The sequence below is a fragment of the Sinocyclocheilus grahami genome, unplaced genomic scaffold (assembly GCF_001515645.1).
Source record: "Sinocyclocheilus grahami isolate Dianchi unplaced genomic scaffold, SAMN03320097.WGS_v1.1 scaffold266.1, whole genome shotgun sequence".
In the NCBI taxonomy this organism is placed as follows: domain Eukaryota; kingdom Metazoa; phylum Chordata; class Actinopteri; order Cypriniformes; family Cyprinidae; genus Sinocyclocheilus; species Sinocyclocheilus grahami.
Genome location: NW_015505445.1, coordinates 88,569 through 102,682, shown reverse-complemented (window position 1 = coordinate 102,682; position 14,114 = coordinate 88,569). Strand labels below are relative to the sequence as shown.

At 38.9% G+C, this 14,114-nt stretch overlaps 1 protein-coding gene across 1 annotated transcript in view; it reads left to right on the top strand.

Annotated features, from left to right (window-relative positions):
* The window catches only part of LOC107599410 (contactin-4-like), an 86,098-nt gene that overhangs the window by 10,894 nt on the left and 61,090 nt on the right, over window positions 1-14,114 (top strand). The window contains exon 3 of the mRNA XM_016290989.1: window positions 2,128-2,223. Coding sequence (XP_016146475.1) covers window positions 2,128-2,223 — 96 coding nt within the window. The remainder of the gene's footprint in view (window positions 1-2,127; window positions 2,224-14,114) is intronic.

The window sequence follows — 14,114 nt, the reverse complement described above, 5'->3', positions numbered from 1 at the left end:
ATATATATATATTAAAAAAAATTCATTACAATTTTTGAATTCCTGCAGTTTGCTCTTTGGAATTACAAATTATTATATTGGTATGCATTAATTGTGAATATTCTAACATGCTGTAATGTAGTAGCTTATAAAAGGGTGGTGTAATTTTTTTCTGTTTTTATTACATCTTTATTTTTCCTTTTGTCTGTCCATCTGCCAGTGTAGTAATGAAAGAAAGACTCCATTTGACTGAATGCATTGTGAAGCCTGTTTTACACGAACAGATACTGAATCAGAATTTGTGTAATTTCCTTCCAAAACAAAGACTATAACATTGTGTCACATTAATATGAACAAATGTTGAATAATTTGCATGCCTCATTCCCGGCTATGCCCTGACATTCATATGGGTAATTAGCCTGCAAATATTACAAGTATTAACAGTCTGTCAATAAGCTTCATGCAATTCATGACACATCTGTGATTTGAATTCATTTCGGTGGCCTTTGGAAGCTGAGCATTTGGTGGGCTTTAGGGAATAAGGCCCAGCTGTCCTGATACAGATTTTTGTTTTGTTTTAATTTAACCACTGGTATTTTTTTTTTCGTGCAAAGCAGTGATTTTAAAAACACAAGTTAATAAAATTAGTGTGAATTTCAACATAATTTAGTGCAATTCCGAACCCATTTACCATCATCCGTTGAAAAATAAAATAACCTGCGGTTTCAACAGCTCACTGCTGCTGATTCTCTGTCCCAGCGAAAAAGCAATTACATAAATTACTCCATTACAAACTGCTCATTGCAGAGGTGTATGAGCCTTTACCGCAAAGTCACATTATAATCTGTGAAAAATACACAGGAATTGCTTTCCCTAATAGAAGACCAGTATTTCAAATTGCCGTTGACTCCCAGGGTTAAAACGAAATTTATGTTTTAAGAAAAATTACCCAAAGCCCCCTAATAGACCTGTCCTCTAGCCAACATGACACATCCTAGCTGACCTTTTAGTCATCTTCATAAACCATTTAGCACCATAATTTTGCATTTAAATCTAGCCCTGAAGCAGAACCAATCACTTGTCTGTTTGGTCTGGAGGAAGTGAGGAAGATTTAGCATTGATTTAGCCTATAAAGAGCCACTTCATCTCTGCATCAGTGCTCCAGGTGACACCATAGAACCAGGATCATTGGAGACGAGGTTAATGTGGGTTAATTCTTCTGATTTATGCAATATGTGCCATTAAATGTCACCGTTAGCATGTGGCGTGAGAGTTAGTGCTGTTGAATGCAGCTTTGTTTAGAATATCTGACCTATATAAGAGCTCCTGGTAATGATTGTGTTAGATGAAGCCAGTTTTGAGGTGTTCTTCAATTACAAATCATGGACTATGGTACAAGTTGTCTTGAGGAGATAAAATGCTTGAAACTAAATCTTTATTAATTGGTAATCTGCCACTGTAATCATAATTTGTGTAAAAAAAGAATAAAAGTTGCTAGTGTTCATTTCAGCTGGAAACAGCAGTGAATTGTGTGTGTAGGTATGTTTTTTTTTAGTTGATATTAAAGTAGCTGTCTGGTGGACGTTACCAAAATGACCACAGAGTGAAATGACTTGCCTAAATGTCCCTTTGAAACCCCTTAGAAAACCCTAGCAACTGAATAGCAATGCACTAAAATCCAAGTTGAACACCTTAGCAACACATGCACATAGCAAAGCATTGTGGTGGAGTATAAAAATCCAGTTGCACTATAGTATTCAAAACACAGCAGGATGTCATGCATGTCAGTAATATGTGCTAGACATTCTTCCAGTCCCTCTGTCTCTTTGGGCCCTTGTTTTTGAATTTAACTTTCATCCTAAAACTTTTTTTTAATTTTTTTTATTCTAGTCTGAGTCAGCAAGAGGCTCGAGCTCTCTCAATAAACGGACACAGTTTAGCCCCCAGTCCAGCTTAAGGCTATTTACCACATCTGTATACTCTCTCCTCAAGGCTTTAACTTGGTGTGTGGTTTTCTGATTGTGGCATAAAATAGTTTTTTAGGAAGAAAAATACAATCACGTTGAATGTGCTGCATATATTTTGATTAATCTTCAGCCCATTTTAGCATAGGTGTAATTTTTTTCTCGGTTTTCTCTTCTTTTTCAGATTTGGAAAACTTCAAATCCCACAAGCGGAGTTCTGTGTCTGTCCGGGAAGGACAAGGAGTGGTGCTTCTCTGTGGGCCGCCCCCTCACTCCGGAGGTCAGTATTATTCTCGCTCGTTCATATTTCATTTACACCTCATTTTTCCAGAGGAGAGGTCTTCTGGCAGTCTCTCAGCACTTGGTTGTCCAATCTGTGGATCATATAATCCCATCAGCATCTCTCAATTCTCTGACAGCATGTGTAGGCAAGCCCAGTTGCCCTCCAGAGACAGAGCTGTTTGTGTGCATACCCACTTCCACCCTCACCTGCCTCCCTGTAGCGTCAAGCAGCATCCCTATACCGAGCGAGGGATGTAGGTCAGAAAGCCATAAATCATGATTGGTCTCTTCCTGAGTTACACAAAGACCCTGAAGCATCAAACATTTCATCCATGCTGGGCTGCTCCTCCCCTGTATTTCTCCTAGAGTTTCTCTGCCAAATCTCATGTCTCTACCTCCACCGTGAAATGTTCATTAACTCTGCCATCACTTTGATTGCCTCTATCAATTAATCCAGCAGCATGTGATTTAACTGTTATTAATGATGCCAACTGTGTTGCTTGTTAGAAGAGGTGCTTTGTTAGTGTTTATTGCACAATAGGTGCTTTTTCACATGGCCTTTTTGAAGGTCGGCAAGGATCCAAAGCATTCTTACTTTTGTAATGTGAGCTAATTAAGATTGTAAAGTGGGGGTTTCCGAAAAAAAAAAAATCTGAAAAAAGATTTCAAAGATGTTCAAAACGAGGTGTGCAGTGGTGAAATTGCATCACATGCATATTGTAAAATTAAATTAATACAGACAGGGAGGGTTGTGTGGCGTTCTTAAATGTATGTATAATGGAATAAAATTAACATTTATTTAATTCACATTTTATTAAATATTGTGACTCATTTTTCTTCACGGCACAAGTGAAGTGGTGTACAAGGTGGGCTACTGAGCAAATTTACTACAGAAAAGCTATACATTTGAGGCATGGTTATGTGGTGCAAACATCAAAATGTATTAATTTACAAATCATGGACTATGGTACAAGTTGTCTTGAGGAGATAAAATGCTTGAAACTAAATCTTTATTAATTGGTAATCTGCCACTGTAATCATAATTTGTGTAAAAAAAGAATAAAAGTTGCTAGTGTTCATTTCAGCTGGAAACAGCAGTGAATTGTGTGTGTAGGTATGTTTTTTTTTAGTTGATATTAAAGTAGCTGTCTGGTGGACGTTACCAAAATGACCACAGAGTGAAATGACTTGCCTAAATGTCCCTTTGAAACCCCTTAGAAAACCCTAGCAACTGAATAGCAATGCACTAAAATCCAAGTTGAACACCTTAGCAACACATGCACATAGCAAAGCATTGTGGTGGAGTATAAAAATCCAGTTGCACTATAGTATTCAAAACACAGCAGGATGTCATGCATGTCAGTAATATGTGCTAGACATTCTTCCAGTCCCTCTGTCTCTTTGGGCCCTTGTTTTTGAATTTAACTTTCATCCTAAAACTTTTTTTTAATTTTTTTTATTCTAGTCTGAGTCAGCAAGAGGCTCGAGCTCTCTCAATAAACGGACACAGTTTAGCCCCCAGTCCAGCTTAAGGCTATTTACCACATCTGTATACTCTCTCCTCAAGGCTTTAACTTGGTGTGTGGTTTTCTGATTGTGGCATAAAATAGTTTTTTAGGAAGAAAAATACAATCACGTTGAATGTGCTGCATATATTTTGATTAATCTTCAGCCCATTTTAGCATAGGTGTAATGCACAGATGACAAATAAGAAACACTCTGGCAGGTGTCGATTTAAAAGTATGCACATTTCCTACCTTATTTGTAAATGAAATCCAATCTCCAATCCCCAATCTCCAATCCTTCTTCTATAATTTCAGGTTTATCCATTGTTATTCGAATGCAAGAAAAATATAGCTGGTTTTCCAAGTAAAAACCGCCAAATAAGGTTTACACGTTGTTGTGTTATGATACGTAATCGGAGGGTGGGGAGATGGGGGGATTCCCCCGGTCTATATGTCTCTCTGCATCAGCTAGATTATTTTTTATTCACAGTGAATAGGAGTTAAAACTCCCACCCGGGTGACATAACAGGCCATGCAAAATACCCAAAAGTATTTAAAATATTGTAAAGTAACGTTGCAACCTTGCAAACAATAATAAAATCAGAGAAGGACTTCAACTGTAAGCGACACGAGCATACGCAAAACAATATGATGTTTGTTATTATAAAAATTGTATATAGCCCACGTTTGTAAGTTGTTCAGTGGACTTTTCAATTTTGCTTTGCTTGAGAAAATAAAAATACACAGTTAGTGTTTTTTTTTTTCTTTTGATTTAGTCGAGTTGGTTTTGCATCAAACACAATGTATTTTCGGCAATCGAGATCTGACAGCAACAGTACATTTTTCCGCTTGGGCGAGCACTTTGCGGACAGCTTACCTCGCGCATTAAATCTGCCGCAGACCAGCAACTCACTGAGAACTCGCTATAATCCTGACGAGTCAGCAACAGAGCAGAGGCGAAAATCTGCGGAGAATCCGCTCACCCGGAAACAACCGTAACTGATGTAGATTTACAGAAAATTACTGCAAAAAAAAAAAAATTTACGTACTTATTCATAACTCTTTAAGTTGCATTTCAAATGACAAGGCATCAACTTATAATCATGTTTAAGTGAAAGTGAAGTGACATGTGGCCAAGTATGGTGACCCATACTCGGAATTAGTGCTCTGCATTTATCCCATCCAAAGTGCACACACACACACACTGTGAACACACACCCGGAGCAGTTGGGGGTCCGGTGCCTTGCTCAAGGGCACCTCAGTCATGGTATTGAAGGTGGGAGAGAGCGCTGTATTCACTGTATACTCCCCACCTACAATCCCTGCTAGTATGAGACTCGAACCCGCAACCTTTGGGATACGAGTCCGACTCTCTAACCATTAGGCCACGACTTCCCCATATATGACTTCCCCATATATGATTCCCACGTTTATATGAATTATCCCGTGAACTTATTCTCTCAAATGGCCTGGGTATGCGGAGCATTCGCAGCTTATATGGACGGAACGCCACTGCTATATACTGTATATATGAACGCACAATACTGAGTATATTGTATCTTTATTGCATAAAATCAACATAACATCTTGCTTGTGTGTGTATATATAAATGTAATTTATTTAAATAATTAAATAACCCGTATGTCCATATGTGTGATAACATGTTTATGAATAATTCCGTCCATATAATATTGAATAAATTAATTTTATATTAACTATTAAAATATTAATAAACTCATTCTTCCCATACCTCTTTTAATTTAGCCCAAAGTCTTCAAAATAGTAAGTAATTGTGTAATTATGTATTGTTGCTAATTCTGCCTCATGAATTGTGAGACAATTCTTAAATTCAGAATTTTGCTGCATGATAAGACTGATTTTAAACAATCAATAAATCAATTTATATTGGGTGACCAGAACTAACTGTTATAATCTGTGCCGAAATGTAGCAGATGAGTGGGCTGCGTCACATTCAAAAGAGGACCGCTTTCTAAATTTGGCAGCTACAGGAAGTGGCAAAGCAACAAAGAAATCAGATTAGACAAATATTTTCCCAATTCATCATTTTTTTTCTGAGGAGCTATTTTTTATAGATAATTATGTTATGTGCTTGTAGTGATGCTAGTTGGTCTTTTATTCTCAAATGTTTCTTTGTCTAAGAGTTGGAAGTATGGCATTAGCTCATTTGCTGGAAAAATGTGTGGTTGTCTTGTTGAAGAAATTGAATTGAGTCATTTTTTTTTTAGCAGTTTTAAAGTGTTACTTTGTAATGGAGAATAAATTGAAGTAACCAACAGACATAATATTTACAGTATATTAAACACATTGTGTATTGTGTAAGCATTCTTTTAGTATTTTATTATTACAACAACATTATAAGATGCCACATTTATTGTTTTTAATTTTTGGTTTAAGTACTTATTTAGCTTATTTAATTTGTTTGTAAAGTGTTTCACAAACTGATTATTAAAGATATTTTAGTAAGATATAATAATGATCAAAAGTGACAGTAAAGACATTTACGAGGTTAAAAACAAGATTTCTATTTCAAGTTGTTCATTTGAACTTTCTATTTCTCAAAGAATTATGAAATAAATGTTGCATGGTTTCCACAGAAATATTACGTAACATGACTGTTTTCTACATTGATAATAATATGAAATGTTTCTTGGGCAGCAAATCAGGATATTAGAATGATTTCTGAGGGATCATGTGACACTGAAGACTGGAGTAATGATGCTGAAAATTCAACTTTGCCATCATATGAATAAATTATATTTTAAACCTGTTATTTTATATTTTTATAACAATTTACAATATTACTGTTTTTACTGTATTTTTGATTAAATACATTCAGCCCTGGTGAGCATAAGAGACTTTTCCCCCAAACTTTTGAATGGTATTTTTTCATAATAATAATAATAATAACATTTTAATTTGTCAAGGAGCCAACAACATATGCAGCATACAGTGCCATGTTTATTTGGCAGCTGTATTAAGATTCGACAATTATGTATACAATTATATTCTTTTTTTTATTTAATGTGTTATACTACATATAAATTGTTATAGTAGATATAAATCATTATTAAATATGAATATAAGAGTGTATGCAATATCATTCGTTTTTGCTGAACTGATATTGAGAATCATGAAATATCACTCCTATTGGTATTGGCTATTGAATTTTTGGTATCGTGACAACCCTGTTAGAGTCTACAAATATGTTGTACAGCTGGACTGATTCAGCTTGTACATAAATCACCCAAGATTTTCTTGTACAAGCCATAATAGGTCCGGAACCGCTCATAAAATAGCGTTTAGTCATGAATAATTAATGCTGTAGTATTTCGACATCAATACACTTTAAAGATGTGTCTCCAGTTCTTGTCTGCTTTGGAAAAAGTGACTTTCTGTGACAGTTGATGATGACGTTGATCATTTATGCCATCCATCTCTTTCTCCCCCAAGCATCCTCCGCAGTCAAACTTGCCATAGTCAGTGGGTGGCGCAGTAACCAATGAATATCGCAGCATAGTGCTATTTATTACCTTCTGCACTCGGGGTCTGAATGACTGGCTACAGCTTTGAGGACTCATATGCTGCAGAGAGCCTCTTGTCAGGAGCAGGGTCCTGCCTGCCAGAGCAACTGTCAGGGGAAGCATAAGGCAGAGAAGACAGCTGGCCCCCTGTTTCCTTATGCCGCCCGCTGCATGCCACGGATGCGCTTGCACATGCTGATTGAGCTGTATATAATCCACTGGTGAGGGAGAAGGCGAGAAGAGAGGATTGAGGTGTGATTGGAGGAGAATCTTTGTGCTGGCTCTTATGCTGCACCAATACAAATGTGATGAGATATGTGGTCACATGCAGCTGTGTGAGCATATATTAGCATACCAAACCTCCCGAGTGTGTATACATGTGTAAGCTTGAGACTCAGACTATGAAATGGAAGCAGATGATATCTTGCACATTATCTGCATTTTTGTTCAGTTAAATCTGAGGATGCCACCTGTGATACTCTCATCGGGTTGAGAGCTAATTGTTTGGAAGATCATAGTCTGGTAGAAATCCAAAGGCATGAGTCGTGTTTGCGGATAACGTTGATGTTGTTTGGTTGAAGGGCACCTAAACTGGCTTGTCCAGACTTGAAGACAGTTAAATATGATTTTAAACACTATCATTGCATTTCCTCTTCACTTGTAACTTGAAAATAAACAATTTAGTTATTATAACGGACTCTAAATTCCTAATTCAGAGTTTCTGAAGGTCTTAAAAAGTCTTCATTCACACAAATCAGGACATTAAAAAGGTCTTAAATAAGAGCAGAAAGTCTTAAATTGATAAAGTCATGGCATTAAATGTTGCTTAAAAGTTAAGGTCTTCCTCAGTATTTTTGTCTTGTTGTCCAATGCAAATATCTAAACATTCTTAAATCAAGATGCACTCAATGAAGATAAGAAGTCTTGTTTTCTAAGAAATTTAACAATATTGAGTTAAAAAAGGCAAATATCTGTAAATGGGGTATGAAAACTTATTTTATCTTTTAATTAAGCTATTCAGTTTAGTCCATTGGGAGATATTTGTTTGAAAACAAGACAAATATACTAAAGAAGAACATCACTTTTTGCCATTGGATCAGAAAGTACATTAAAAATGATTTCCTTATTCTTGTGGTTGGGAGCAGAGCTATTCAAGCCTATAGCTATTTAGCTATTATTTTTTTTTGGTAGGAAGATATGTTTTCAAACTTTAAATATTCCTAATGCAACAACTGTGTGCTCCCTAGACATATTTAACAAATTTAAAGAATGTATTGACATATTATGTTCCCTTTAATTGACTCCTTAATCTTAAAAAAAGTCCTAAAGTCTTACATTTACCTTCATAAAACCTACATTATACAAATAGAACATTGGAAAAACAAGAACAAGAAAAAATAAGTAATAATCATAATTTTAAAAAATCTAGTTATAATTTAATTTTCTGAACAGAAATGTATAATAATATTTTCTATTTTGAGATTTGTAAATTATTCCATTCCTTTTTTACTCACAATTTGTACAGTGTCCCAACTTTTTTGGAATTGGGTTTGTATATTCAATAATATATATGTAAATATATATATATATATATATATAAGTTTACTAAAAAAAGTAAAAGTATTTTTGTATTTTTTATGCAAGTATTTAGTGACTCCAAAGTACACTGTCTGATTTTTCGTTAGAAAATGTATTTGCAGTGACAAAATACACTCTTTTATGAACGTTTTAAAAATGCCATGAAGCTCTTTTGATTGGTAATTACACTCAAGGAGTCTGAACGCATAAGATTCTATATATGTATGATCAGTGAATAAATGAGGAGCAGTCTGGCACCATGCATTATGGGGCTTATTAAGTCATCATTCACAGGGTATTTCATCATACCCCCTTTTCTTAACATCTGGACATGCTGTGAATATATTAATTAAAGTCTGATACCGAGCGATTCAGAGTGTTCAAAATCAGCCTATGCTATATGAGGAGCAAATGAATTGGTTACCATATTTGTTTCAGTTATGTCAAATAATATGTCATTGCCTTTTCCCCAGCATTTTAGGGTAAAATGTATGTATACATGTTAGTGAAAACTGAAAAAGCCTCTATTTAATATTTTCCCACCGTTAAAATTATACTAACAATTTGGGTGAAAAGTTGAGATGACAGTATTTTATATTTGATTTAAAACTCAATAATTTCTTAGTATTCTTAGTAATTTCATCCCCTTCTGACTACATTAATTCTGCAAGTTTGTATAAAACTTAATGATCGTGTTCACCAGCATTTGAATTATGCTATATGAGGAGCAAATGAATTGGTTACCATATTTGTTTCAGTTATGTCAAATAATATGTCATTGCCTTTTCCCCAGCATTTTAGGGTAAAATGTATGTATACATGTTAGTGAAAACTGAAAAAGCATCTATTTAATATTTTCCCCAAGTTTCCCTGACAGTTGCTCTGGAAAGTGTATATTTCAAGTACTGTGTTTGGTCACCAAAACTTTGACTTTTCGTAACTTAAAAAAACTAATTTCTTAAATTTTCATGTTGCTATGGTGTTCTGCATTGTTGTTAGGCGCTTGCTTACTGTCCCATGTCAAAATAACCCATCATTGTAAGTCTATGGGGTTTTGCAATAGTTTGTGATGTAGGTGTGTGATGTGAGTTTGCAAATGTAAGTGTGATCATTACTAGCATACAATTTATCCTGCTTATATTAGTATCTGAAACAATATGTTTAGTATTTCATTCATTTGTATGAATGACACAGCACATAAAAGCTTTCATGAAGTGTCAGAAAGGCTCGAAACATTTCAACAACTTCAAAGTCCCCCCTCCTAGCTGTCTAGGTGTCAGTAAAGAGTGTCCCTCTCCACTGGACACCAGTCACACATTATGATGTCCCCAAGGCTTCCTGTTAACAAACGTCTCTAAGTTACGTATGTAACCATGGTTCCCTGAGGGAATGAGATGCTGCGTCGAGATCGCTTTGGGAATGCCCCTGCATGACCGTGTTCTGAAGCACGTGTCAAATCAGCCCAATGGAGTAGCGAGACGTCACGGGCGGGGTGACGTAAGCACCAGAAAGTATAAAAGTGCATCCGGCAGAGCACAAACCAGCTTTGATGAAGTAGTGCCTGCAGGGATGCCGGGGGTATGGCAAAGAGACGCAGTGTCTCGTTCCCTCGCGGGAACCATGGTTACATACGTAACCTAGAGTTGATTCCCACACCACGCCTAAATAAGTGGTTCTCTGTAGTGGAGATAGAACACTCTTCTTGGCGTTCAGTCTTAACCCCAGCTCTCTCATATGGGCGAGGTCGGCATCTCGATGCCGAGCCGCCATCTGCTCCGATTGAGCTAGTATTAACCAATCGTCAATGTAATTGAGTATGCGGATGCCCTGGAGTCGCAGAGGAGTCAGAGCAGCATCCACACACTTTGTGAAAGTGCGGGGTGAGAGTGACAGGCCGAAGGGAAGAACTCGATATTGGTATGCTTCGCCCCCGAAAGCAAACCTTAGGAACTTCCAGTGTTGAGGGAGGATGGAAATAAGTGTCTTTGAGATCTATCATAACAAACCAGTCCTCGGACTGGATTTGAGATACTATCTGCTTGATAGTGAGCATCTTGAACCGAAGCCGTTTGATAGCGCGGTTCAGAAGACGGAGATCTAAGATCGGACGCAACCCCCCATCCTTCTTCGGAACGATGAAGTAACGGCTGTAGAACCCGGACGCTCTCGAGAGAGGCGGAACTCGTTCTATGGCCCCCTTCCTCAAGAGTATCTACTTCTTGTTCCATTACCAGAGCCTGCTTGGGGCCCACTAGTGTGGGGATGACCCCATTGAAACGAGGTGGACGAGAACCGAACTGGATTCTGTAACCTTTCTCTACAATCTGCAGGACCCATTTTGCGAGATTTGGTAGAAGTTTCCACGCTACCAGAAAATCTACTAAGGGGCTGGCCTCTGGTGTTATTAGAGGAGCCAGTTCGGTGCCCTGAAGTGGATGACCGGCAGGGAATGCCCGACCTGACTGCTGTAGCACCCTCACTCGAGGGGGCGAGCTCTCTCGTGCTGTACTGTCGCCGGGCGGCAGTAGGGAATTTCGCTCATTGGAGCTCACTGAGCCCTGAAGCACTGAGGGTGGCAGGGGTATCAGTGACTCTCCGTGAGGGCACTGAGGAGGATCGGGCACCGTATACTGAGGTGTTATCCTTTCCTCCCCAGGTGGGGCTGCCCTCAGGGGCCTGACGATGTTGGCATCAGGACCGTTTAGTCGAGGTCCTCTTCGACAAAATAACGGTACGCAGATCCGTCTTCGGTCTAGAAGACCCTGACTGAGAGCGTCGCCCCGACCCCCGTTCTTTTTGCAGAGGGGTACGGGTTGCAACTCTCTGTTTTTGTGACTGGCGGTATGAGGAGCTTGACGGCTGGGGCTGCTCCTGCTCAGCAGCCCCATGGGCCTGGAAGTGACGAGGGAGGAACCGTTGAAACACCGCCGCTTGCTTTCTCGCCTCCTGAAACCTCTCGACGACAGTGTTAACTGCGTCGCTGAAAAGGCCAGAGGGTGAAAGCGGGGCGTCTAGGAGGAAGAATCTGTCCTTATCTTGCATATCGGACAGATTCAACCACAGATGCCACTCCGTGGCCACCATTGCCGCCATTGAACGGACGATAGCTCTCGCCGTTTCTTTGGTGGCTCGGAGGGACAAATCTGTGGCCCGACGAAGTTCAGCTACCATGTCGGATTCCCCCTCCTCCCTGCCATCCAGGTCCTTGAGCAGGTCAGCCTGGTATGCTTGCAACACCGCCATGGTGTGCAAGCATGCGCCAGCCTGACCTGCCACCATATAAGCTTTCCCAACCAGACTAGATGTCAGCTTAACAGGCCTGGTGGGAAGCTTCGGGGCCTTCAGGGACTATGCTGAGGATGGCGAGAGATAGCTCGCGACCGTCTGCTCCACCATTGGCATGCCCCATATCCCTTCTCATTCAGCCCCACGTTATTGGAATAATTAGAGACTGTGGGGCTATAGATACGGGAAGAATACAGTTTTTCCCATGATCTTGACACCTTGGCATGGAGATCGGGAAAAAACGGAAGGCCCCGTCGTGAAGGCTGTGACCTCGCCCTCAGGAAATGCTCGTCTAATTTGCTTTTAGGACAAGCGTCCTGTTTCTCAGCTGGCCAATCGATATTTAATTTGGCTACAGCACGAGTCACAACCTCCACGAGCTCCTCATACGTGAGGGACTGCGGTGGCGAGTCCACACACTCTCCTCAAACACGGCCAGGCGAGAGCAGAGCGTGCGCAGCGAGAGCAGCTCGCAGTCATGACAATCAGCCCCCTCGAGAGCTGACCGTGCATGCTCCGCTCCCAAACAAACTACACACAAATCGTGTGTATCCCCCGCTGCCCGATATCGTGGGCAGGGAGGAACACAGCATTTGTAATGCCGTTTGCTCGCCATAGACTTTTTCATGATTGTTTTTTATATATGCTTGTGCGGACAGACAACAGTAAATAGACAGACACATACACAGAGCGCTACTGAAGAGCAGAAGCTGGTTTGCTCTCTGCCGGATGCGCTTTTATACTTTCTGGTGCTTACGTCACCCCGCCCGTGACGTCTCGCTACTCCATTGGGCTGATTTGAACACGTGCTTCAGAGCGCGGTCACGCAGGGGCATCCCAAAGCGATCTCGATGCAGCTCGAGTTCCTGAAGGGGAACACCCGCACCCCACACACACTTCCTCACCCATACACAATCCTGGGGGAATAAATTCAGCTTTGCAGGAATACACTGCCACTCATTCCCAACAACAAAACAACTGATTATGTGCTAGGCTCCTAGGCTGAGGCTTAGGAGCCTCAGGAGCTATGCTTAGCGCCTCCTGCCTTGCATTATGTCTGTAAATGACATTTCTTAAAGCAGTCAGCAAACAAAATTGTATTTAAGCAATTTACATCTATTGCATTGGATCTGTGGTATATTGATTAGTGCAACAGCTTATTAATAATAAGATTTTTGCAGGTTGATATTTGGTAGCCAGGGTGTTATGGATAGATGTTATTCTGTTGCTAGGTGGGTGGTTACGGAATTATCTTATTTTATTTCATTTTATTATTTTATTTTATAATTTAAAATAAAATAAATTTGTCCCTATTTTAATTTTTTATTTTTTATTTTATTCTATTTTTGTAATTTTTTATCATTTTATTATTGTTTTTATAATTTAAAATATAATTATATTTTGTCCCTACAGCAATGTTTACCGCAATTATTTAGCTTTATTTTTATTTCTTTTTTTTTTTTTTATGAATTTGTATCATTTTATTATAATTTTTGATAGTACTTAGTACTTTGTCCTTACAGCAATGTAATTATTTTACTTTCTCGTTCATATTCAAGGTGGGACAGTTTTCCTGATCGCATGTTTTTCATGTGAAACACCACCTGTCACAAAATGTGACATTGTGACTAGGGCTGCACAATAAATCGGAATGGAATCGAGATCGCGATTCAACAGAAGCTGCGATTGTAATGCATATCTTTCAGTGAAGCACGGTTCTGTGATCAGCAGTAAATCTCCATCCAAAGGCCAGAGGGCGCTCTCGCGCTGAAACTCCAAATACGCCTCGCAGAAGAAACCCAGAAAATGCCTATTGCTGCAGCTGAATAAACAGAAGATTCAACTCCTTTCATTGATTCAACGTGACTAATAAACACACGACTACGGCAATATATACGGTTTATCTGAGTTCTTATTATTATAATTTTCATTAAAATAAAGTATATTTATAATGCAATGCCTTTATCACTGCTTAAATA